The sequence below is a fragment of the Moschus berezovskii genome, chromosome 10 (assembly GCF_049115385.1).
Source record: "Moschus berezovskii isolate FMDL1 chromosome 10, NW_MosBer_1.0, whole genome shotgun sequence".
Lineage (NCBI taxonomy): Eukaryota > Metazoa > Chordata > Mammalia > Artiodactyla > Moschidae > Moschus > Moschus berezovskii.
The window spans coordinates 13,766,303-13,792,009 of NC_142469.1; the positions used below are offsets into that span (position 1 = coordinate 13,766,303).

Here is a 25,707-nt window from a genome sequence, read left to right on the forward strand (position 1 = left end):
GGAAGAAACCAAAGAAGACATAAACAGATGGGAAGATAAACCATGTTTTTGGACTGCAAAAATCAGTATTGTCAAAATGACTATAGTACCCAAGGCAATCTACCAACCCCTATTAAATTACCAATAACATTTTTCACAGAACTAGAACCAAAAAAATCTCAAAATTTGTATGGAGACACAAAAGATCCAAAATAGCCAAAGCAAGCTTAAAAAGTGGAGCTGGAGGAATCAGGCTTCCTGACTAAAGTAGAAAGCTACAGTCATAAAAACAGTATGGTACTGGCACAAAACTAGAAATATAGATCAATGGAACAGGATAGAAAATGCAGAAATAACCCCATTCACCTATGGTCAATTAATTGATGACGAAGCATGTTGGAAAGACAGTCTCTTTAAACAAATGGTGCTGGGAAAATTGGACAGTACATATTTAAAAAAATGAAGTTAGATCACTTTGTATATGTATAAACCGTATACAAAAATAATCTCAAAATGGATTAAAGACCTGAATGTGAGATCAGACACTGTAAAACTCCTGGAGGAAAGGATAGGTAGAACACTCTCTGGCATAAATCACAGCAGTATCTTTTTCAATCCATTTCCCAGAATAATGGGAATAAAAACAAATGGGACCTACTTAAACTCAAAATCTTTTGCACAGCAAAGGAAACAATAAGCAAAATGAAAAGACAACCCACAGATTGGGAGAAAATATTTGCAAATGATGTGACTGAGATAATCACGATGGTGTGATCACTCACCTAGAGCCAGACATCCCTGAATGCAAAGTCAAGTGGGCCTTAGGAAGCATCACTACGAACAAAGCTGGTGGAGGTGATGGAATTCCAGTTGAGCTATTTCAAATCCTGAAAGATGACGCTGTGAAAGTGCTGCACTCAGTTCAGTTCAGTTCAGTCGCTCAGTCGTGTCCGACTCTCCGCGACCCCGTGAATCAGCACGCCAGGCCTCCCTGTCCATCACCAACTCCCGGAGTTCACTCAAACTCATGTCCACAGAGTCGGTGATGCCATCCAGCCATCTCATTCTCTGTCGTCCCCTTCTCCTCCCGCCCCCAACCTTTCCTAGCATCAGAGTCTATTCCAGTGAGTCAACTCGTCGCATGAGGTGGCCACAGTATTGGAGTTTCAGCTTAAGCATCAGTCCTTCCAATGAACACCCAGGATATGCCAGCAAATATGGAAAACTCAGCAGGACTGGAAAAGGTCTGTTTTCATTCCAGTACCAAAGAAAGGCAATGCCAAAGAATGCTCAAACTACCACACAATTGCACTCATCTCACATGCTAGTAAAGTGATGCCTAAAATTCTCCAAGCCAGGCTTCAGCAGTGTGTGAACCATGAACTTCCAGTTGTTCAAGTTGGTTTTAGAAAAGGCAGAGGAACCAGAGATCAAGTTGCCAACACCCACTGGATCATGGAAAAAGCAATAGAGTTCCAGAAAAACATCTATTTATGCTTTATTCACTATGCCAAAGCCTTTGACTGTGTGGATGATAATAAACTGTGGAAAATTCTGAAAGAGATGGGAATACCAGACCACCTGACCTGCCTCTTGAGGAACCTATATGCAGGTCAGGAAGCAACAGTTAGAACTGAACATGGAACAACAGACTTACTCCAAATAGGAAAAGGAGTATGTCAGGCTGTATATTGTCACCTGCTTATTTAACTTCTATGCAGAGTACATCATGAGAAATGCTGGGCTGGAGGAAGCACAAGCTGGAATCAAGATTGCCGGGAGAAATAGCAATAACCTCAGATATGCAAATGACACACCCTTATGGCAGAAAGTGAAGAAGAACTAAAAAGCCTCTTGATGAAAGTGAAAGAGAAGAGTGAAAAAGTTGGCTTAAAGCTCAACATTCAGAAAACTAAGATCATGGCATCCGGTCCCATCACTTCATGGCAGATAGATGGGAAAACAGTGGAAAGTGGCTGCCTTTATTTTTCTGGGCTCCAAAATCACTGCAGATGGTGATTGCAGCCATGAAATTAAAAGATGCTTGCTCCTTGGAAGAAAAGTTATGACCAACCTAGATAGCATATTGAAGAGTAGAGACATTACTTTGCCAGCAAAGTTCCGTCTAGTCAAGGCTGCGGTTTTTCTAGCGGTCATGTATGGATGTGAGAGTTGGACTATGAAGAAAGCTGAGTGCTAAAGAATTGATGCTTTTGAACTGTGGTGTTGGAGAAGACTCTTGAGAGTCCCTTGGACTGCAAGGAGATCCAGCTAGTCCATTCTAAAGAAGATTAGTCCTGGGTGTTCATTGGAAGGACTGATGCTGAAGCTGAAACTCCAGTACTTTGGCCACCTCATGTGAAAAGCTGACTCATTTGAAAAAAACCTTAGTGCTGGGAAAGATTGAGGGCAGGACAAGAAGGGAATGACAGAGGATGAGATGGTTGGATGGCATCATCGACCTGATGGACATGGTTTGGGTGGACTCCGGGAGTTGGTGATGGACAGGGAGGCCTGGTGTGCTGTGGTTCATGGGGTCACAAAGAGTCGGACATGACTGAGTGACTGAACTGAACTGAACTGTTAAGGGATTAATCTCCAGAATTTGCAAACAGTTTGTGATGAAAACCATGAAATTTAACATTTAACAGCTTGAAAACCAACAGAGCACTCAAAAAATGGACAGAAGTCCTGAATAGATGTTTCTCCAAAGAAGACATATAGATGGCCAGCAGACACATGAAAAGATGTTCAACGTTGCTAGTTATTAAGGAAATGCAAATCAAAGCTGCAGTGAGATAGCACCTCACACTAGTCATAATGGCTATCATCAAAAAACTGACAAAAAATAAATGCTGGGGAGGGTATGGAGAGTAGGGAACCCTCTTACACTGATGGTGGGAATGTAAATTGGTATAGCCACTATGGAGAACAGTATGAAGTTTCCTTAAAAACTAAATATAGAGCTACCGTATGACCCTGTAGTCCCACTCCTCAGCATGTATCAGGAGGAAAACATGATTTGAAAGGATACATGCACCCCAGTGTTCATTGCAGCACTGCTTACAATAGCCAAGACATGGAAGCAACCTAAATGTCCATTGATAGAAGAATGGACAAAGAAGATGTGGTGTTGCTTGGCATACGCACTGAGTAAACCAGAATTGAAATAGACACATGCACCCCAGTGTTCACTGCAGCACTGTTGACAATAGTAAGGACGTGGAAGCAACCTAGATGTCCATCTCCAGACGAATGGCTAAGAAAGCTTTGGTACATATACACAATGGAGTATTACTCAGCCATTAAAAAGAACACATTTGAATCAGTTCTCATGAGGTGGATGAGACTGGAGCCTGTTATGCAGACTGAAGTAAGTCAGAAAGAAAAACACCGATACAGTATATTAATGCATGTATATGGAATTTAGAAAGATGGTAATGATGACGCTGTATGTGAGACAGCAAAAGAGACACAGATACAAAGAACAGACTTTAGGACTCTGTGGGAGAAGGCAAGGGTGGGATGATTTGAGAGAATAGCATTGAAACATATATATTATCATATGTGAAATAGATCGCCAGTCCAAACTCGATGCATGAAACAGGGCACTCAGGGCCAGTGCACTGGGATGACCCTGAGAGATGGGATGGGGAGGGAGGTGTGAGGGGCATTCAGGATGGGGGACACATGTACACCTGTGGCTGATTTATGTCAATGTGTAGCAAAAACCACCACAATATTGTAAAGTAATTAGCCTCCAATTAAATTAATTTTTTAAAAAAGAAGATGTGGTATGTATATACCAAGGAATTTTATTCCATTAAAAAGAATGACATAAGGCCATTTGCTGCAACATGGGTGGACCTAGACAGTGTCATACTGAATGAAGTAAGTCAGACAGAGAAGGATAAATATCATATGACATCTCTTATATGTGGAATCTAAAAATAAGTGATACAAATGAACTTACTTAAAAAACAGAGACTCACAGATTTAGAAAACAAATTTATGGTTGCCTGGGGAAAAGGATAGTTAGGGAGTTTGGAAGGTCATGAACACACTGCTATATTTAAAATGGATAACCAACAAGGACCTATTGTATAGCACATGGAACTCTACTCAACATTATATGCCAGTCTGCTTGGGAGGGGGATTTGGAGGAGAATGGATACATTTGTATAGACGGCTGATTCCCTTCTCTATTCACCTGAAAGTGCTGCTGCTGCTGTCACTTCAGTCATGTCCAACTCTGTGCGACCCCATAGACGGCAGCCCACCAAGCTCCACCATCCCTCGGATTCTCCAGGCAAGAACACTGGAGTGGGTTGCCATTTCCTTCTCCAATGCATGAAAGTGAAAAGTGAAAGTGAATTTGCTCAGTTGTGTCCAACTCTTAGCGACCCCATGGACTGCAGCCTACCAGGTTCCTCCATCCATGGGATTTTCCAGGCAAGAGTACTGGAGTGAGTTGCCATTGCCTTCTCCAACCTGAAACTGCTGCAACATTGTTAATTGGCTATACTATACCCAATACATAGTGAAAAGTTTAGTCTGAAAAAAAATAATGCTGGAATTTCAGTTTAAGTAGAATCTATAGCTCAGTTTAGACAGAATTTTCCCCTTAATTATATTGAGCCAATCTGTGAACATGGCCTGGCTTCTTATTTACTTAGGTCTTCGTTAATTTCTCTCAGAAGTGTTTTGTAGTTTTCAGTCTCTTAAATTTATTTATAAACTTTATGTGGTTATATTATGTGATGTTGTTATAAATCGTCTTTTATTTTCACTTTTTTTAAAGGTTGTTACTAGAGTATAAAAGTACAATTGATTTTTGCATATTGATTTTATATCCTATGACCCTGCTAAACTTACAGGTACAGTATGATATAAATCTAACTTGGATTCTGGATTGCCATTTTTTCTCATCTCTGCTTTGCTATTTTAAAGACATACCGTTATCATCTGTCCTCCATACTCTGTGATATTAAATCAGTCATTGATATCAGGGTTCCCAACCCCTGGACCGCAGACAGGGCCGCACAGCAACAGGTGAGAAGCAAGTGAGTGAGCAGAGCTTCTTCTGTGTTTACATCTCCCCATTGCTCCCATTACCACTTGAGCTCCACCACCCGTCAGGTCAGCAGTGGCATTAGATTCTCATAGGACCATGAACCCTACTGTGAAACTGTGCCTGCAAGGGATCTAGGGTGTGCTCCCCTTATGAGAATCACCTGAAAACCACCACCACCACCCCCTTCTATGGAAAAATTGTCTTCCACTAAACCTGTCCCTCCCTGCTGCCCGAAAGGTCGGGGAACACTGATTTATAGTGTTGTTTTCCTCCAGCTGCTGTTAGGATCTTCTCTTTTATCTTTGGTTTTTAGCAATTTAATTCTCATGTGCCTTGTATTTTCTTAATTTATCTTTCTTATGATTTGCTTTAATTCTCAGATCTTCAGTGTGATATTTTTATCAAAATTTTAGCCATAACTATAGATTTTTTTATGCCCCAGTTTTTCCCTCTGCTTGCTCTCTCTGGCACTCTCCTATCACTTGTTACACTTGATATTTTGGGGTCTTTAGTTTTTTTTCTCTGTGTTGTTTGGAGTGAATAATTTTTGTTATTCTATCTTTGAATTCACTAACTCATTTCTGTAGTGTCTGATCTGGTCTAAATCTTACCTAGTAAAATTTTCATTTCTGATAGTCTTACTTCCAAATGGTTTCACTTTTCTGCTGAGGTTCCTCATCTCTTCCTTCATTATAATCAGCTGCTCTCAGTCATTTGGTAGTGTATATTTATTGCATAAAAGTACTGGCCTGGACTTCTGGTTTCTGATCTGGTTTGTAAGAGACTTGGACTTCATCACTTCCTTTCTACCAACAAGAAAAGAGCTGAACAAACCAAATGTCAACACATCTTTTTAAATCCATTTGAGAATTGAGGCTGAATGATAAACTTCTGCCCACCTCACCTGAACTGGAAAGAGAGATAGCCAGTTTCAGAGAATCACATCTTGCTAAAGCAGAAACACATACGTGAACAGAAGTCACCAGGAGCCAGTTACAAGGGGAGCAAAACTTACACTGTAATTGACAAATTTCTGGAGGTTCAATGTGGACAAGATTGAGTTAGTAACTCCAGAGGGCCCAGTCTTAGAGGATACCCACACTTTTATGAGTTTTAGCTCAAGGAATCCTACCAGATTCGCATAATGATGATCGGAGAAATCCCTTCATGCAAGGAGAGGTGCAAATAGTCATTTGTAGATACATTCAGAGCATTCTATCCTTCTTAACAAGACCTTCCTCTTCAGAAGCTGTGTTTCTGGAGCCCAGCTGACCTGGAGGACCCAATTCCAGCCCTCTCTAGCCATTCACTTGAGGAAGGAAAATTCCCAACTTACATTATCAGAGAATTGCAAATTAAAACAATGAGATGCCATACACACCTGTAAGAATGACTAAAATCAGAAACACTGACAACACCAAATATTGCTAAGAATGAGGACTCAACAGGAATTCTCATTCATTGCTGTTGGGAATGCAGAATGGTGCAGCCAGTTTGGAAGATGGTTTGGCAATTTCAGACAAATCCAAACATACTCTTACATTATAGTCCAGCTATCATGCTTTTTTATCTTTTTCCAAAATTAATTGAAACTTAGGTCTATGCAAAAACCTGCACATTTATTATAGCAGCTTTTTTCATAATTGCCAAAACTTGAACGAAACTGTCCTTCATCAGGTGAATGAATAAATCTTTGTTTATCCATTTAATGGAATTTTTTTCAGTAATAAGAAGAAATGAGCTATCAAACCATGAAAAGACATAGAAAAACCTTAAAAATTTATTTTTGCTAAATGAAGCCAATCTGAAGAGAGTTACCTACTATATGATTCCAACTGTATGACATTCTGGGAAAGGAAAAACTAAAGAAATGATCAGTAGTTGCCAGAGGCTCTGGGGAATTGGGAGAAAGTCAAGTGAGTGGAGCACGGGCTGTTCTCTATGATATTGTAATGGTAGGTATTTGTCTTTATACATTTGTCAAAGCCCATACCATGCACAATACCAAGGGTGAACCTTAATGAAATGATGAACTTTAGTTGCTGATGATGTGTCAACATCGATTCATCAGTTATAACAAATGCATCAAATTATTGGAGAAGGAAATGGTAACCCAATCCAGTATTCTTGCCTGGGAGACCCCATGGACAGAGGAGCCTGGCAGGCCACAGTCCGTGGAGTCGCAAAAGAGTGGGACACGACTTAGCGACTGACCAACATCAAATTATAACAATTACAAGATGCAAATAATAGGAAAAACCTGGGAGCTTGATGTATAATTGGAATTTTCTATACTTTCTGATCAATTTTTCTCTAAAACTGCTCTTTCAAAACTTTAGTTTTATTTATTTATTTTTTAATTCTTGCTTGCACCTGGGTTATTATGGAGTCTGTTTCAACAAACTGCTTTTATCTCTTGATTGTAAGGTACATTTTCCCACTTCTTTGCATATCCAGTGGGTGTTCTTCAGGGCTTGAAGCAGTTACTCCATGTATTTTGTCTGGTTTTGTAAGTTGTTTTCAGTAGAGTCAATCCAATACCAGTTTCTCTGTCCTGGTCTCAGTGAAGTTAAATAGTGCTTTTCAACTTTGGCTGTGTATTAGAGTCATCTTGGGAACTTTAAAAATTACCAGTGCTAAATGGGGCCCAGACATGGGTAGATTTTTTTAAGTTCTCCAGTTGATTAACAGGGTTGGGTGGTAGTGGTGGTTTAGTCACCAACACATCTGACTCTTTGCTACCCCTTGGACTGTAGCCCACCATACTCCTCTTTTGTGGGATTTCCCAGGGAAGAATATTAGAATAGGTTGCCATTTCCTTCTTCAGGGGATCTTCCTGACTCACGGATCAAACGTGTGTCTCCTGCTTGGCAAGCAGATTCTTTACCACTGTGTCACCTGAGAACAGCGTTAGGCCTTTCCCTAAATAAGAGGATTCTGCTAGGGGAGTGGGAACTGACATGTAGCCTGTCTTCCCTCAAGGCAGGTTGTATCTGCCTCTGGAAAGAATACCTTTTTGTTTTGGTTCCTGTTTTTTTGTTTTCCTTTTCCACTATGGTTTATCACAGGATATTGAATATTGTTCCCTGGGCCATACAGTAGGCCCTTGTTGTTTATCCGGTCTGTGTATAATAGTTTGCATCTGTGAACCCCAGACTCCCAGTCCTTCCCTCCTCCTGTCCTCCTCCTTCTTGACAACCACAAGTCTGTTCTCTGTGAATCTGTTTGACAGATAAGTTCATTTGTGTCATATTTTAGATTCCACATATAAGTGATATCATAGGATGTTTATCTTTCTCTGTGACTTATCTCTCTCAGTGTGATAATCTCTAGGTGCATCCATGTTTCTGCAAGTGGCATTATTTCATTCTTTTCTATGGCTGAGTAATATTCCATTGTCAGTATACACACATACAAATACATAAGTGTTCAGTCCCTCAGTCATGTCCCACCCTTTGTGACCCCATGGACTGCAGCACACCAGGCTTACCTGTCCTTCACCATCTCCCAGAACTTGCTCAAACTTATGTCCACTGAGTCAGTGATGCCATCCAACCATCCCATTCTCTATCACTGTCTTCTGCCTTCAGTCTTTCCCAGCATCAGGGTCTTTTTCAGTGAGTCGGCTGTTCTAATCAGGCGGTGAAAGCGATGGAACATTAGCTTCAGCATCAGTCCTTCCAATGAAATTCAGGGTTGATTTTCTTTAGGATTGACTGGTTTTATCTCCTTGCTGTCCAGGGGACTCTCAAGAGTCTTCTCCAGCACCACAGTTTGAAAGCATCAATTCTTCAGCACTCAGCCATTTTTATGGTCCAGCTCTCACAACTCTGTGTGACTGCTAGAAAGACCATAGCCTTGACTGTGCAGGCTTTTATCAGCAAAGTGATGTCTTTGCTTTTTAACACACTGTCTAGGTTTGTTATAGCTTTCCTGCCAAGGAGCAGTTGTCTTCTGATTTCATGGCTGCAGTCACCATCCACAGTGATTTTAGAGCCGAAGAAGAGGAAATCTGTCACTGCTTCCACCTTTCCCCTTCTAATTTGCTGTGAAATTATGGGACCGGATGCCATGATCTTAGTTTTTTTAACGTTTAGTTTTAAGCTGACTTTTTCATTCTCCTCCTTCACCCTCATCAAGAGCTTCTTTAGTTCCTCTTCTCTTTCTGCCATTAGAGTGGTATCACCCACATATCTGAGGTTGTTGATATTTCTCCTGGCAATCTTGATTCCGGTTTGTACCTCCCAGCCCAGCATGTCTCATGATGCACTCTGTATGAGCTGAATAAACAGGGTGATAGTAAATAGCCTTGTCATACTCCTTTCTCAATCCTGAAGCAGTTGGTTGTTCCATACAAAGTTCTCAGTATTGCTTCTTGACCAGCATACAGGTTTTTCAGGAGACAGGTATAAGGTGGTCTGGTATTTCCATATCTTTAATACAGTTTGTTATGATCCACACAGTCAGAGGCTTTAGTGTAGTCAGTGAAACAGAAGTAGATTTATTTTTCGGGAATTCCCTTGCTTTCTCTGTGATCCAGCAGATGTTGACAAGTTGATCTTTGATTCCCCTGCCTTTTCTAAACCCAGTTTGGACATCTGGAAGTTCTTGGTTCACGTAATGCTGAAACCTAGCATGCAGGATTTTGAGCATAACCTTACTAGCATGGGATATGATTGCAATTGTCTGGTGGTTTGAACATTCTTTAGTACTGCTCTTCTTGCTAACTGGGATGAGGATTGACATTTTCCAGTTTTTCGGCCACTGCTGGGCTTTTCCAAATTTGCTGACATACTGAGTGCAGCACTCTGATAGCATCATCTTTGAGGATTTTAAATAGCTCTGCTGGAATTCCATCACCTCCACTAACTTTACTGACAGTTACTGCTTCCTAAGCAGTGCTTCCTAAGGTCCACTTGACTTTACACTCCAGAATGTCTAGCTCTAGGTGAATGACCACACCATTGTGGCTATCCAGAGCATTGAGATATTTTTTGTTCAGTTCTTCTGGGTGTTCTTTCCATCTCTTCTTGGTCTCTTTGCTTCTATTAGGTCTTTACTGTTTCTGCCCTTTATTGTGCCAATCTTTGGATGAAATGTTCCTTTGATATGTCCAGTTTTCTTATTGAGATCGCTAGTCTTTCCCCTTCTGTTGTTTTCCTCCATTTGTTTGCATTGTTCATGGAAGGCCTTTTTGTCTCTCATTGCTATTCTCTGGAACTCTGCCTTTAGTTGGGTGTATGTTTTCCTTTCTCCCTTGCTTTTCACTTATCTTTCTTCAGCTATTTGTAAAGCCTCCTCAGACAACCACTTGACCTTCTTGGTTTTCTTTTTCTTTGGGGTGGTTTTGTTCGCTGCCTCCTGTACAATATTACGGACCTCTGTCCATAGTTCTTCAGGCACTCTGTTTACTAGATGTATTCCCTTGAATCTATTCATCACCTTCACTGTATATTCATAGGTGGTTTGATTTAAGTTGTTCCTGGCTGGCCTAGCAGTTTTCCCTGCTTTCTTTAGTTTAAGCCTGAATCTTGCTATGAGAAGCTTATGATCTGAGCCACAGTCAGCTCCAGGTCTTGTTTTTGCTAACTGTACAGAGCTTCTCCATCTTCTGCTACAAAGAATGTAATCAATCTGATTTTACCATTGACTATTTGGTGATATCCATGTATAAAGCATTTCTTGTGATGTTGAAAAAGAGTATTTGCTATGACCAGTGCATTCTCTTGGGAGAATGTTGTTAGCCTTTGCCCTGCTTCATTTTGTACTCCAAGGCCAAACTTGCCTGTTATTCCAGGTATCTCTTAAACTTCCTACTTTTGCATTCCAGTCCCCTATGATGAATGCTGTGCTGTGCTTAGCCACTCAGTTGTGTTCAGCTCCTTGCGATCCCTGTGATGAATAGGACATCTTTTTTTGGCATTAGTTCTAGGAGATCTTCTAGGTCTTCATAGAACTGATCAACCTTCAGTTTCCTCAGCATCAGTGGTTGGGGCAGAGACTTGAATTACTGTGATGTTGAATGGTTTGCCTTGGAAACAAACAGACATCATTCTATCGTTTTTGAGATTGCACCCAAGTGCTTCATTTCAAACTCTTTTGTGATTATGAGGGCTACTTCATTACTTCTATGGGATTCTTGCCCATAGTAGTAGATATAATGGTCATCTGAGTTAAAGTCATCCATTTCTGTCCATTTTAGTTCACTGATTCCTAAGATGTCAGTGTTTATTTACACTTGTCATCTCCTACTTGATCATGTCCAATTTCCCTTGATTCTTGGACCTAACTTTCCAGGTTCCTACACAATACTGTTCTTTACAGCATTGGATTCTACTTTCATCACCAGGCACATTCACAGCTGAGCGTTGTCCCCACTCCGGTCCAGCCGCTTCGTTCTTTCTGGAGCTATTAGTAGTTGTCCTCTGCTCTTTCCCAATAGCATATTGGACAGCTTCCGACCTAGGGGACTCATCTTTTGGTGTCATATCTTTTTGCCTTTTTATACAGTTCATGGGGTTTTCACTGCAGGTGTACTGGGATGGTTTACCGTTCCCTCCTCCGGTATATCACATTTTGTCAGAACCTTCCATTGTGCCCCGTCTGTCTTGGGTGGCCCTGCTTGGTATGGCTCATATCGTCATTGAGTTACACAAGCCTTTTCACCATGACAAGGCAGTGATCCATGAAGGGGTTTTCAGGAAATTCAGTTCAGTTCAGTCACTCAATAAGTCTAACCAAAAGTGAACTTTATTTTTATCCAATATGTGCTTTTTAAAGGGCTAATTTTTTCTTAAATTATTTCTGAACACTTTACATGGAAACTTTGTAATGTGCCTAATGGTCCCCTACATTCTAAAGTAGAGTGTGCGGAACCTAAGTTAGCCTTTTGAAAATGAGTTAGTTATCATTATGCACCTTGTGTAGGAAGGCATTTTTGTTTCAGCATCAAGTTTCTTTTGCCTCATATACTTACGTACACTTAGTGCCTCTGTACACAATCTGTATTCTCTAACTCTCCTTTTCACTTGGTTTATTTGCTCTTTTAATGTACTGTGGAGTTGGAAACCAAGTAACTTAAATCACTTAAAATTGTATCTAATCAGTTCAGTTCAGTTCAGTTGCTGGATTGTATCTAATAGTAAGCATAAATCAGTTTTGTATAAAAAGTGGACTCTAAAGTATCCTCAGTTCACTTCAATTCAGTTGCTCAGTCGTGTCCAACTCTTAGAGACCCCGTGAATCGCAGCACGCCAGGTCTCCCTGTCCGTCACTAACTCCCGGACTGTACCAAAACTCATATCCATTGAGTCGGTGATACCATACAACTATCTCATCCTCTGTCTTCCACTTCTCCTCCTGCCCCCAATCCCTCCCAGCATCAGGGTATTTTCCAGTGAGTCAACTCTTCACATCAGGTGGCCAAAGTATTGCAGTTTCAGCTTCAGCATTAGTCTTTACAATGAATACCCAGGACTGATCTCCTTTAGGATGGACTGGTTGGATCTCCTTGCAGTCCACGGGGCTCTCAAGAGTCTTCTCTAACACCACAGTTCAGAAGCATCAATTCTTCAGCACTCAGCTTTCTTCACAGTCCAACTCTCACATCCATACATGACTACTGGAAAAACCATAGCCTTGACTAGACGGACCTTTGCTGGCCAAGTAATATCGCTGCTTTTTAATATGCTATCTAGGTTGGTCATAAATTTCCTTCCAAGGAGTAAGCGTCTTTTAATTTCATGGCTGCAATCAGCATCTGCAGTGATTTTGGAGCCACAAAAAATAAAGTCTGACACTGTTTCCACTGTTTCCCCATCTATTTGCCATGAAGTGATGGGACCAGATGCCATGATCTTAGTTTTCTGAATGTTGAGCTTTAAACCAACTTTTTCACTGTCCTCTTTGACTTTCATCAAGAGCCTTTTTAGTTCCTCTTCACTTTCTGCCATAAGGGTGGTGTCATCCACATATCTCAGGTTATTGATATTTCTCCCGGCAGTCGTGATTCTAGCTTGTGATTCTTCCAGCCCATCATTCCTCATGATGTACTCTGCATATAAGTTAAATAAGCAGGGTGACAATATACAATCTTGGTGTACTCCTTTTCCTATTTGGAACCAGTCTGTTGTTCCATGTCCAGTTCTAACTGTTGCTTCCTGACCTGCATACATGTATTTTATGAGGCAGGTCAGGTGGTCTGGTATTCCCATCTCTTTCAGAATTTTCCACAGTTTATTGTGATCCACACAGTCAAAGGCTTTGGCATAGTGAATAAAGCAGAAGTAGATGTTTTTCTGGAACTCTCTTGCTTTTTCAATGATCCAGAGGATGTTGGAAATTTGATCTCTGGTTCCTCTGCCTTTTCTAAAACCTGCTTGAACATCTGGAAGTTCACGGTTAACATATTGCTGAAGCCTTACTTGGAGAATGTTGAGCATCACTTTACTAGCGTGTGAGATGAGTGCAATTGTGCGGTAGTTTGAGCATTCTTTGGCATTGCCTTTCTTTGGATTGGAATGAAGACTGACCTTTTCCAGTCCTGTGGCCACTGCTGAGTTTTCCAAATTTGCTGGCATATTGAGTGCAGCACTTTCACAGTGTCATTTTCAGGATTCGAAATAGCTCAACTGGAATTCCATCACCTCCACTAACTTTGTTCATAGTGATGCTCTCTAAGGCCCACTTGACTTCACATTCCAGGATGTCTGTCTCTAGGTGAGTGATCACACCATCGTGATTATCTGGGTCGTGAAGATCTTTTTTGTACAGTTTATCTGTGTATTCCTGCCACCTCTTCTTAATATCTTCTGCTTCTGTTAGGTCCATACCATTTCTGTCCTTTATTGAGCCCATCTTTGCATGAAATGTTCGCTTGGTATCTCTAATTTTCTTGAAAAGATCTCTAGTCTTTCCCATTCTGTTTTTTTCCTCTATTTCTTTGCATTGATTGCTGATGAAGGCTTTCTTATCTCTCCTTGCTGTTCTTTGGAACTCTGCATTCAGATGCCTATATCTTTCCTTTCCTCCTTTGCTTTTGGCTTCTCTTCTTTCACAGCTATTTATAAGGCCTCCTCAGACAGCCATTTTGCTTTTTTGCATTTCTTTTCCATGGGGATGGTCTTGATTCCTGTCTCCTGTACAATGTCACGAACCTCCGTCCATAGTTCATGAGGTACTCTGTCTATCAGATCTCGTCCTTTAAATCTATTTCTCACTTCCACTGTATAATCATAAGGGATTTGATTTAGGTCATACCTGAGTGGTACTGTGAGCATAATGCAAGAATGTAAAAAATATTTGTTCAGTAAACATTTGTGAGATGTGTTCTTTCTTCAAGGCAACATAAATAATATATCACATATTTAGACTCTAGACTAATGATTAGACTCTAACTTGGATGTGGATGTATAACGTTATTTAGTAAATAGTAATTAAATATTGTGTTTTAATAATCTATATTAAAATATTATATTTTGATGTAAAATTATATCATAAATATTATATTTAATGCAATAATGTCATATTTATGATAAAATATATTCTAATATCTATTTAATAAATAAAATATTTTAATAATTTAAAATTAGTAAAATATTATATTTAATAATATATTAATAAAACATGTTATATTTAATAATCTTAATATTATATTTAATAGTAAAATATTTTAATAATTGTGAATTATTTATTAAATAATAAAATATATTTAATAATAATATTTATTAAATAATATTTAATAAATAATTTTACTTACAATTAATTTTAATAACTAATAAACATAGTTACAGTGATAACAAATACTACTTAAAGTTATCATAATAAACATCATTTAGCACTTTAAGCAACATATTAGGATGAACACAGATAAAAGAAATATTTAATTCTGTAAAGCACTATAAACACCCATTCTGAACCCTTGAAAGCTATTTTTTTTTTAACTTCCTGGTTAAATTTTGAATAGTTGATGTTGCCAAATGAGTGGATTCTTTAAAATTAGGGTACATACTCAAAGCTTGTTTTACAATTATGTATGTGTGCTAAGTCACTTTAGTCGTGTCCGACTCTTTGTGACCCCATGGACTGTAGCCCACCAGGCTCCTCTGCCATGGGATTCTCCAGGCAAGAATACTGAAGTGGGTAGCCATGCCCTCCTCCAGGGGATCTTCCTGACCCAGGGGTCAAACCTGCATCTCTAATGTCTCCCACATTGGCAGGTGGGTTCTTTACCACTAGGGCCACCTGGGAAGCCCACAACTATGTATACCAAAGTATTAATATCTATTACTCATATCCTGAGTTTGAATTGTAAATTTAACATTTTTTCTATGAATGCCTTTTGCCCAGAATTAAGCTGTGTTTCTGTCAGGTGGCAGTGATGCCTTAGTCATGGCCTCAGTGTGGTCACCAGCCTTATTCATCACATGTTTCCACTGCATGAAAGTCAGGGCAGGAGAAAGTTTAGACCAGAACTTCCATCTGGGCTCAGAGAGGAAAGGAAAGACTTTCTGGTAATAGGGAGTCTTAATGCAGAAGGGAAGAGCTCAGTGATTGGAGCACAAGACGACACTTTTTCCTGAGTCCTTATTTGAATCCCAGGTGTATCACGGGCCAGCTCTGTTGTCTTGGCCAAGTATTTAACTTCCTTCTGCCAGTTTTCTTACTTGTTAAATGAAAATATATTCACTTCATAGGGTTTTCATATGGTTTAAATCAAAGAATAAAAAAGTAAAGTGCTAAGCATGGCACTTAGGAGGGAGGCTCCTCTCCAGAAATGATGGCTGTTATCGTAGGAAGCTGAGAAGGCAGGCCCAGCTGCAGCCACAAATCACTTCAGGCTGGATTTCTTCACATTTTATAGCCCTCAGGAAAACCTCTCTGACAGATAGGCCGATAGTTTTCCTCATCTCTCCGCTAGTGTCAGAGAGCAAGAAGAGGCAGTTGCAGCATTTGAAGGCTAAGACACAGTTACATCCTTCCCTCACAGATGTCTCATGCCTCCCCTTGTCCCTCTGAAGATCCTGTCTCACCAACTCAGGGAGACAGGCTGAGGAAATCAGAAACTCAACTTGCTGTATCTTGATGACAAATAAAACATTTCTCCAATTCATTGTGTATTTAAAACCAAAGAACCTCAAGTCTTCTTTCCCTTTAGAAAAAAGTTTCAAAGTAATGTAATTCCTAGCTATAATCTGATTTCTCTCTCTTCTACGTACCCTTCAAACAAAATATATTTTCCATGCCCTTACTGGTGCTTCAGTTGCTGTCTGTAGCTGACAAAGCCTTTGAATAATTAGAAATGAAAAGGTCAAAATACTAATATGATGGAAGAAATATTCAACTAGATTTGACCAGTATTTACGAAGCACTTGCTTTTATAACATACCAAGATATATTTTAGGAAGATAGCAAAGATCATCCCAAACATAGCTACTACTCTAAGACCATCACACATTAAGAGGGGAGACAATTCACATAAACAATTATTTTAAGGAAAAATGTGGTGAATGCTACAATGGTAATTGTCATAGCTTATATTTACATATACCTTCCAGTTTAAAAAAGAAATATCCAACACATAATTATGCTTACTCTTCACAATAACCCTGTATGTAGACTAAGTGTAATTGAAAGTGAGTCATCGAGGCTCCCAAGATGAAATGCCTGAGGTCACAGTGTCAGTGAGTCCACCCATCAGCTCACCTGTCGTGTCCTGGGCTGCCTGGCACACAGCATGGAGCAGGAGCTAGGTGGTCCTACCAATTTTTCGTGTGCTGGGCACTCTTCTTGGTGTGGGGGATGTAGCTGTACGTGAGATGGACAGAATCCCCGTCTTCAAGGAGGATGAATGGTGAATCCATAATGTAAGCCAAAATTTCTTACTCTGAATTCTGTTCTTTCTTTTAACTCATGTAGTAAGTACCAACATACAGAGGTTTGGCAACACTGAGGAGAGAGGTTAATCCTCATTGGGGTGGTTATGGGGGCCCTTGCGGAGGGTGTTTTTCATCCTGCCACCTAAAACCTGATTGACTTGTTAGATGTGCCATGTTATTCATACTCCCTTTTGGAACTTTTCAGGTGCGCAGGTTTTCTGAGGCCTTCTTTTGTTTTGAACATCCAAGAGAAGCTGCCATTGCATACCAGGAACTTCAGTGAGTAGCACAAATCCTAAGTTTAAGTTATTTTGTTTCCTTTTATATAAGATATCATCTCAGGATTTATCATGGTGGAATGTACAATATTTACAGCAAAAGAAATGAGAATTTGAAGTTCAGAAATCTCCTGTTTAGTCAAGTGTGTTTAATCTTGTGAATTGCTTCATGAAATACCCCTGCCTTCTGTAAAGGAGCACATTGCACTGTTATCCCATCCCACACATGAGATCTGCCCACTCTTGGGAGTCCCACTAGGCCCTGGTTCCAGCCTTCCATTTGGTCATCTTGTTGTGTCTTTATTTCCACTGATCAGAATCTCTTACATTTACGATTATGTATTGCTGGTTCTCAAAATGACTGGAACTTCTTGCCGTTATGTAAAAGACTTATAATTCAAATATCCAGAGTAGATGCCTTCCTTTTTCCTGACTGAGTATTTTTAGATCTGGTTTTCTTTGGCTTTAAAGAATATTTTGAGGACATTATGCTGAATGAAAAGAAATGAGACATAAAAGAATAAATTATATATGATTCTGTTTATATGAAGTTCAGGAACACATAAAACTAAGGTGAAGTAAAAGTCAGGACAGTGGTTGTCTTGGTGTTAACTTGGGCTGAGAGTTTGCCTGGGATGACATTGGAATACTCTCTAGACAGGTGGAAATGTTCTGATTGTGTGTCCACTTATCAGAACCATACAGCTAAGGTGTATTTGTTTCAGTGCCTGTGAACTGTACCTCAAAAGAGAACTGTAAATAATCATAGGGTGTGTGAGTGGAGGTCCAGACAAAGCAAGAGGGAAAATGCTCATTGTTGAAGCTGATGGGATTATTGTGCTATTCTGTGTACTTTGATTTGTTTAGGAAATTTTTCATAAGAAAAAGTTTTTTAAAAAAAACTTTTATATTAGAAAACTATATACCTTATTTAAAATAGCTGTTGTGTTTATCAGTGTGTGTTAAATAAGCAGTAGGAACGGAACACTTTTTCACAATTATCATCAAATCATTAGTAGGCATTTGAGCTTTTGGTCTTTCTCTTCTGTGCTGTTCTCAGCTAATTAGAAAGTTCATATATTAAGTACAGATAAATTACTTTGAAATAACACTTGTCAATAAACCTTAATTTTATAAGTCAATAATTTTCATTGTAGCAGTTTTTATCTCAGCATGAAACTCCTTTGTCAGGAGCTGTGTCTTGAGTGGTGGGGAGCACATGGCTGATGAGGGGACGGTGCCTGGGGGACTATGGGGTGGAACTGGTGTGATTATCTCAGTTGCAGCCTGACATGAGACATGTTTTTCAGTGCTCAGAGTCATCTGCAGATGTGCACTGCTATCAAAAACACTTCCTTCTGCAGCTCTCTCCCACCCCTGCCTATTGAATGTAGTGAATTAGATGGAGATCTCACTTCATTACCTATTATCTTTGAAGATAGGTATTTAGATTCAGTTACTGAAGGTAAGTGTAATCTAACTATAATATGTAAACTATGTGTCATTGGCAGTATATTCTACCTACTATACATAAAGCTATTCCTTAATGTGGGACTGTTTCTCCCCCTCCAGTTTTATTTATTTTTGAGGATATTAGAAAGTTATAGTCAGAAAAAGTAGTCTTAATCATATGAGTTCTTACACCTTGTCTTAAATCTGAATTTCTTTTTCTTTGGATAAAAGACTTAGATGCACCCTGGATGGGAATTCAGAGTCTTCAGAGATCAGAGTCCAGTAGAATGGATAAATGTGAGACTGAAGAAAGCGCTCTAGCTGGACTTTCCAGCCCAGAGTTGAAAGTCAGACCTGCTGGGACCTCCAGTTTTTGGTCTACAGAAGGTGAAAAGCAGCTAACAAAGTCTCTAAAAGGAAAGAATGAAGAATCAAATAAATCCAAGGTTAAGGTTACTAAGCTCATGAAAACAATGAAACCCGAAAACACAAAAAAATTAATAAAACAGAACTCTAAGGATTTGGTGGTTTTGGTAGGCTACAAATGCTTGAAAAATACAGCATCAAATGATCTCTTTAAAAGCTTTGAAGGCAACCCTACACATAGTCAGAAGGAAGGTCTGGACCCCAAAATATATGGATATAATTTTGATCCAAAGACCTACATCAGACAGACAAGTCAAAAGGAAGCTGGCTTTTTGCCAGCTAATACAGAAAGAACTGAACAAAAGTCTCCAGATATTGAAAATATGCAACCAGACCTGTTTGATCCTTTGAACTCTGGCAGCCTAAATCTTTGTGCAAATTTGTCCATTTCAGGTAAACTTGGTATCTCCCAAGACGATAGTGAAATTGCACAAGTGGAACACAGTGTGGCATCCAGAAGCTCATCTGACGATTGCCATGATCATCAGTCTGCCCCCAGTTCAGGAGTTAGGACAATTGAAGTTAAGCCCTGTAATAAAGACTGTTTCAGTGGAGAGAAAGTAACTGTTAAAATAGGACCTTGGACAGAGCTTCAACAAGATGAAACATTTGCGGATAATTTACAACTGCCCAACTTTGAGTCCTTAGACTCTAGCGGTAAATCTAAATCTATGGAAATAACACTTGAAAAGGAAGCTTTGCAGGAAGCTAAGTGTCGTTCTGTCGGAGAATCATTAGCTAAGTTAAGAAATAATCAACCTGCTTCTACAAGAGAGTACCACCTTATAGTGAGTGGAGACTCCATTAAGTTACCAGACGTTAGTGCCACATGTGCCTCATCTCGGTTCTCAGACTCAGGTGTGGAAAGTGAACCAAGCTCTGTTGCAGCACATCCAAACCCTGACATAGTCTTTGAAACTGTACAAGGGCAAGGTCTTTACATCAATGAAAGGTTATTTCCTCAGCTTTTGATGAAGCCTGACTGTAATGTAAAGTTTTCACTAGGCAGTCACTGTACTGAGAGTACAAGTGCTTTCAGTGAGATCCAGTCGTCCTTAACATCCATAAATTCTCTGCCTTCTGATGACGAGCTGTCACCTGATGAAAATCCTAAGAAATCTGCTGTATCTGAGTGCCACCTAAGCGATAGCAAAACTGTGTTCAATCTAGGAACAATTGATGTGCCAAAATGTGATGATAGGAAAAAGTCAAGTATTATTTTGCAGCAGCAGAGTGTCATATTTTCAGGGCATTCGGACAATGAAACTATAGAAATACATTCCTTAAATTCAAGCACTAAAGACCCTTTACAATTTGTTTTTTCAGATGAAGATACTTCCAGTGATGTGAAAAGTAGTTGTAGCTCCAAACCTAACTTGGACACTGTGTGTAAAGACTCGCAGAGTCCTGATAAATTCAGTGACTCTGTAGGAACCACAGTTCCATTAAGTTCAGAACTGGCTTGTTCAGGCACCCCTTGTGTCGTTTCAGGTTCCATTTCCACCAGGGCAGATAGCAGTGAAGATAGAACTGTGAAAAGAAAAAACAGTGATACATTAAATCCCAAACAAATGTGTTCAGAAACCCCTGCAGTTAAAGATGAAACTTACCTGGGTACAGGTGATGCTTTTTCAGCCAGTCCTGATATGGTAAAGCAAGGGCTTGTGGAAAATTATTTTGGCTGTCAAAGCAGTACGGATGTTTCTGACATATGCGCTATTAGCTACAGCCATTCAGTTAGCCCTCAGAAAGAAACTTCTGGAAAAGAAATGAGTAGTCCTCAGCGGGAGCAGGGTAAAGATGAGGAAGAGGAAGAGCAGGATCAACAAATGGTTCAAAACGGGTATTATGAGGAGGCAGATTACTCCGCTCTGGAGGCCGCAGGAGATGCTCACTGTGCAGACAGAGCTGACCTAGGAGAAGAAAGACTCGCCAAGTCTGAAAGACTGGCCAGCGACTATCTAAGGGATGGTGTAACGGTGCCTACTGTCTGTGCTTCTGGCTGTCTGTCCTTCCCGTCTGCACCACGAGAGTCCCCTTGTGGCGTTAAGTACTCTTCTAAGAGTAAGTGTGATGCTGTTACCAAGCAGCCAAGCAGCACCTCCCACAGCTGCACCTCATCGCTGTCCTGGTACGAAAACTCGCCAAAGCCTCAGATACAAGCGTAAGTAGTGGAGCGTGATGGCACGTGCTGCCAGAGAGAGAACATATGTATATCTTTCTCTGGAAACATGCATATTTCATGTTCTCTGACTTCTGTAATACAGAAAGTATTTCTTTGATTAGCTGTCCAAAATGGAGAAGTGAACTCAGTATGCTGCCTGAGACAGACCTGTGGGTTCCTGTATGATTGTCCTGTTCTATAGGCTGCACGTCCCTGATATAACTTTTTCATTGGTAGTTGTGTGGTAAGAGAGTGTAATAGTTGAGCTTAAAACCCTTTTTCCGCATCATTTCTCCCCCATTTACTCCCAGACAGAAGTTAGGTTTCATAAGGACATCTAGCAATTAAGGACAGTACTAGATAATTCGGAGAAGGCAATGGCAAGCCACTCCAGTACTTTTGCCTAGAAAATCCCATGGATGGAGGAGCCTGGTAGGCTGCAGTCCGTGGGGTCGCTAAGGGTCGGACACGACTGAGCGAGATAATTACTAGAAACTTCCTCAGCCTACCAGACCCAGATTGCCTCAGCTAAGTCGGTGGTTCCAGAATCGAGATTTAATGGTCCAGTTAAAAAAAAAATCCAGAAAAATTTGAAGATGGCATAGATTTCCTAGTATAGCACAGTTTTCTATTACCTTACTCCAGATAGCTTTATAGTTCCTAGAGTAAAATGTCTAGGTTTGGCTACTGTAGGTTTTTAAGTTCCCAGATTATTCTGATGTGTACACATAAGTGAGATCCATGGTGCCTACAGCTAGTGAATCTACTGAGATGAGAATTTATTGTTACTCAGTCACTCAGCCGTGTCCAACTCTTTGTGACCCCACAGACTACACCACGCCAGGTTTCCCTGTCCTTCGTGATCTTCCAGAGTTTGCTCAAACTCATGTCCATTGAGTTGGTGATGCCATCCAAACATCTCATCCTCTGTCGTCCCCTTCTCTTGCCTTCAATCTTTCCCAGCTTCAGGTTATTTTCCAGTGAGTTGGCTCTTCGCATCCGGTGGCCTCAGTATTGGAGCTTCAGCTTCAACATTAGTCCTCCAAGGAATATTCAGGGTTGATTTCCTTTAAGATTGATTGATTTGACCTCTTGCAAGGGACTCTCAAGAATCTTCTCCAGCACTACAGTTGGAAAGCATCAATTCTTCAGTGCTCAGCCTTCTTTATAGTCCAATTCTCACAGACATATATGACTTCACAGACCTTAGCAAAGTGATGTCTTTGCTTCTTAATATTGCTGTCCAGATTTGTCGTAGTTTTTCTTCCAAGGAGCAAGCATCTTCTAATTTCATGGCTGCAGTCACCATCTGCAGTGCTTTTAGAGCCCAGAAAAATAAAGTCTGTCACTGTTTTCTTTGTTTCCCCATCTGTTTGCCTTGAAGTGGTGGGACTGGATGCCATGATCTTAGTTTTTTGAATGTTGAGTTTTAAGCCAGTTTTTTCACTCTCTTTCACCGTAATCAAGAGGGTTTTTAGTTCCTCTTCACTTTCTGCCATAAGGGTGATGTCATCTGCATATCTGAGAATATTGATATTTCTCCCGGCACTCTTGATTCCAGCTTGTGCTTCATCCAGCCCGGCATTTTGCATGTTGTACTCTGCATAGAAGTTAAATAAGCAGGGTGACAATATATAACCTTGACGTACTCCATTCTCAATTTTGAACCAGGTGAAATGAGCCTACTGAAGAATTATAATGTGCTAGGACGGGGCTTCCCTGGTAGCTCAGCGGTGAAGAATCCACCTACCAATGCAGGAGACAGAGGTTCAATCCTTGGGTTCGGAAGATCCCCTGGAGAAGGAAATGGCAAACCACTCCAGTATTCTTCCCTGAGAAATCTCACGGACAGAGGAGCCTGGCAGGCTGTAGTCCAGGGGGTTGCAAAGAGTTGGACACAAAGTGACTAAACAATGACAGATGTGCTAGGAAGTTGGAGGTTGTTCCACCTCCTGGCAGCTCAGTCTCTTCCTGAGTCAAACATGAAAGCAGTATTCTTATGTGTCCCCCTCAGTTTAGTGTTCAGCAGCTTACTTGAGTTTTACTTTCATCAGCCCAAATGATATAATATTAAAATAGTTCATAATTTTTCGTGTTCTCAATCCCCAAGTTGAATAGATATGTCTGTGCCAATTTTATTTAATCACATCCCCCCTTAGTTCTATTCCTTCTTACTGATATTTTTAGAGAAAAATACAAATAACTTAATCTACTAAATATAATACCTGCCGTTCTCACCAGTACACTGTGTAGAATAGTGCCTTTTTTTCCATTTATGTAAGATTAAAAAGAAGCAAGGGATGTCCCAGGTAGCTCAGCTGGTAAAGAATCTGCCTACAGTGCAGGAGACCCTGGTTCAGAACTTGGATCGGGAAGTTCCCCTGGAGGAGGGCATGGCAACCCACTCCACTGTTCTTGCCTGGAGAGTCCCCATGGACAGAGGAGTCTGGCAGGCTACAGTCCATGGGGTCGCAAAGAGTCGGACATGACTGAGTAACTAAGCACATATAGCACTAAAAGGAGCAAGGAGGGTCAGATTTGGTCACAGGATCAGCATCAGACTGTTACTCGTTTTACGGTACTTCTACCAGCTTTTCTAAAAGCCATAACTCCATTCCTAATATTTTCTAGTGAATTTCAACTTTAAAAGAATATTTTTAAGTGACGTCAGGGTGTAATTACTCATTGTATTTGATCAGAGTATGTACTAAAAAACAGGGATTGAACCCAGGTCTCCTGCATTGCAGGCAGATTCTTTATCAGTTGAGCCACCAGGGAAGCCTTAGTAAAGAAAATCACTGTCTAATTTCTGAATCATTTAGGTGATCCCATATATTTTAGTATTTTAAAATCAAATATTTCTGGGTTTCCTTTTCTGTAGTTCTGTAAATTCAGCAGATTATCTTTTTGGTTCTAAAAACTGAATGTAATAGTAAAGAATATCTTTTATAACATTTTGCTTTAGCTTCCTTCAGGCAAAGGATGAACTGAAGCAACTTAAACTCCCTGGGTTCATGTACAGTGATGTTCCTCTGCTGGCATCCTCAGTCCCTTATTTTTGCGTGGAGGAGGAGGAGGAGGAGGACCATTGTGACGATGGAGTCCATCTCATTGTCTGTGTGCACGGCCTAGACGGTGTGTAACATCTGTGGGTATAACATCCGTACCAACTCAATATCTTCTTTTCCTAGTAGATCTCGTTTAGTTTTATTTAATCATTGGCCTGAAAGAAGATTTCTAAATTGCTGATATTAATTATTATCTTAAAGACATTCTAAAACAGAGATATGTTTAATTTTGCTGAGTATAATATTAGATATTTTTAAAAGCAAATTTTCCATGGAATTGATATCCACATGCCGACATTTTGCTTATATTAACTTGGGGTTTTTCTGTCTGCTCTCTTACTGTTATTTTCATCAGCTGTCACTCATGGTAATCATTTTGTCTCCCTTTGGCTGTCTTTCTGCTTCTGTCTAGCTTGGTGCTTTAAACTTTATGGGTAAGAAAAATCAATACCTAAGAATAAAAGATTCACTGATTGATTCCGGTATAATTTAAATTCTTAATACCTGTTTTTACTTGCTCTAATTCTATGACAGCTATTTTGGTTACTCAGCAGCCTAGTTTTCTTGGTTAGGAGCTGCGTTAGAAGATACCAGATATCTCTAGACTAGCAGAGTATTACTGTGTTATCAGGAGAAGGGGACGACAGAGAATGAGATGGCTGGATGGCATCACCGACTCTGTATTCATGAGTTTGAGTGAACCCCGGGAGTTGGTGATGGACAGGGAGGCCTGGCGTGCTGTGATTCATGGGGTCACAGAGAGTCAGACACGACTGAGCGACTGAACTGAACTGAACTGAATGTGATTCTGTAATAACAAAGTAACAAAAGATTTTATGGATTATAAAAATACTAAAGTGAAGTCTCCCAGTCGTGTCCGATTCTTTGCAACTCCACAGACTCCATAGACTCTTGCCAGGCTCCTCTGTCCATGGGATTCTCCAGGCAATAATACTGGAGTGGGTTGCCATTTCCTTCTCCAGGGTATTTTCCCAACCCAAGGATCCAACTCCGGTCTCCCGCACTGCAGACAGACTCTTTACCGTCTGAGCCACCACAGGTCTAAACTAGTAAATTCTCATTAAATTGGAGATTTTTAATTTAAAAAAAACCTGCAACCCAAGAAATAAAATACCTCAAATACTAACCTCTTTCCTTCCCCTAATAAAATTTTCAGAGAATTATCCTCCAAGAAAAGTTTCTTGGCTTAATAGAATCTCTGATAAAGTCCTTTTTGAAATTTCCAAGAAATTTCCAAGAAATACTATCCCATGTTATAGAAATTGGTCCAGAATAATAGGAAAAAAGATGGAATGGAGCTTATTTTATTCCTTGAAGTTAACCTAACCTTGTTATTATATCTGAAAAAGATGTAACACCCACACTCCAA

General features: G+C 40.1%; 1 protein-coding gene across 7 annotated transcripts in view; it reads left to right on the forward strand.

Annotated features, from left to right (window-relative positions):
• The window catches only part of FAM135A (family with sequence similarity 135 member A), a 147,213-nt gene that overhangs the window by 97,887 nt on the left and 23,619 nt on the right, over positions 1-25,707 (forward strand). For 4 of the 7 annotated variants that reach the window (XM_088840491.1, XM_055432812.2, XM_055432810.2 and 1 more), the window contains 4 exons: positions 17,135-17,208; positions 18,518-18,672; positions 18,891-21,249; positions 24,215-24,384. In XM_088840491.1, coding sequence (XP_088696617.1) covers positions 17,135-17,208; positions 18,518-18,672; positions 18,891-21,249; positions 24,215-24,384 — 2,758 coding nt within the window. Of the gene's footprint in view, positions 1-5,591; positions 7,009-17,134; positions 17,209-18,517; positions 18,673-18,890; positions 21,250-24,214; positions 24,385-25,707 lie in introns of those variants that run through there. The other 3 variants (XM_055432815.2, XM_055432814.2, XM_088840492.1) reach the window with 2 other exon arrangements.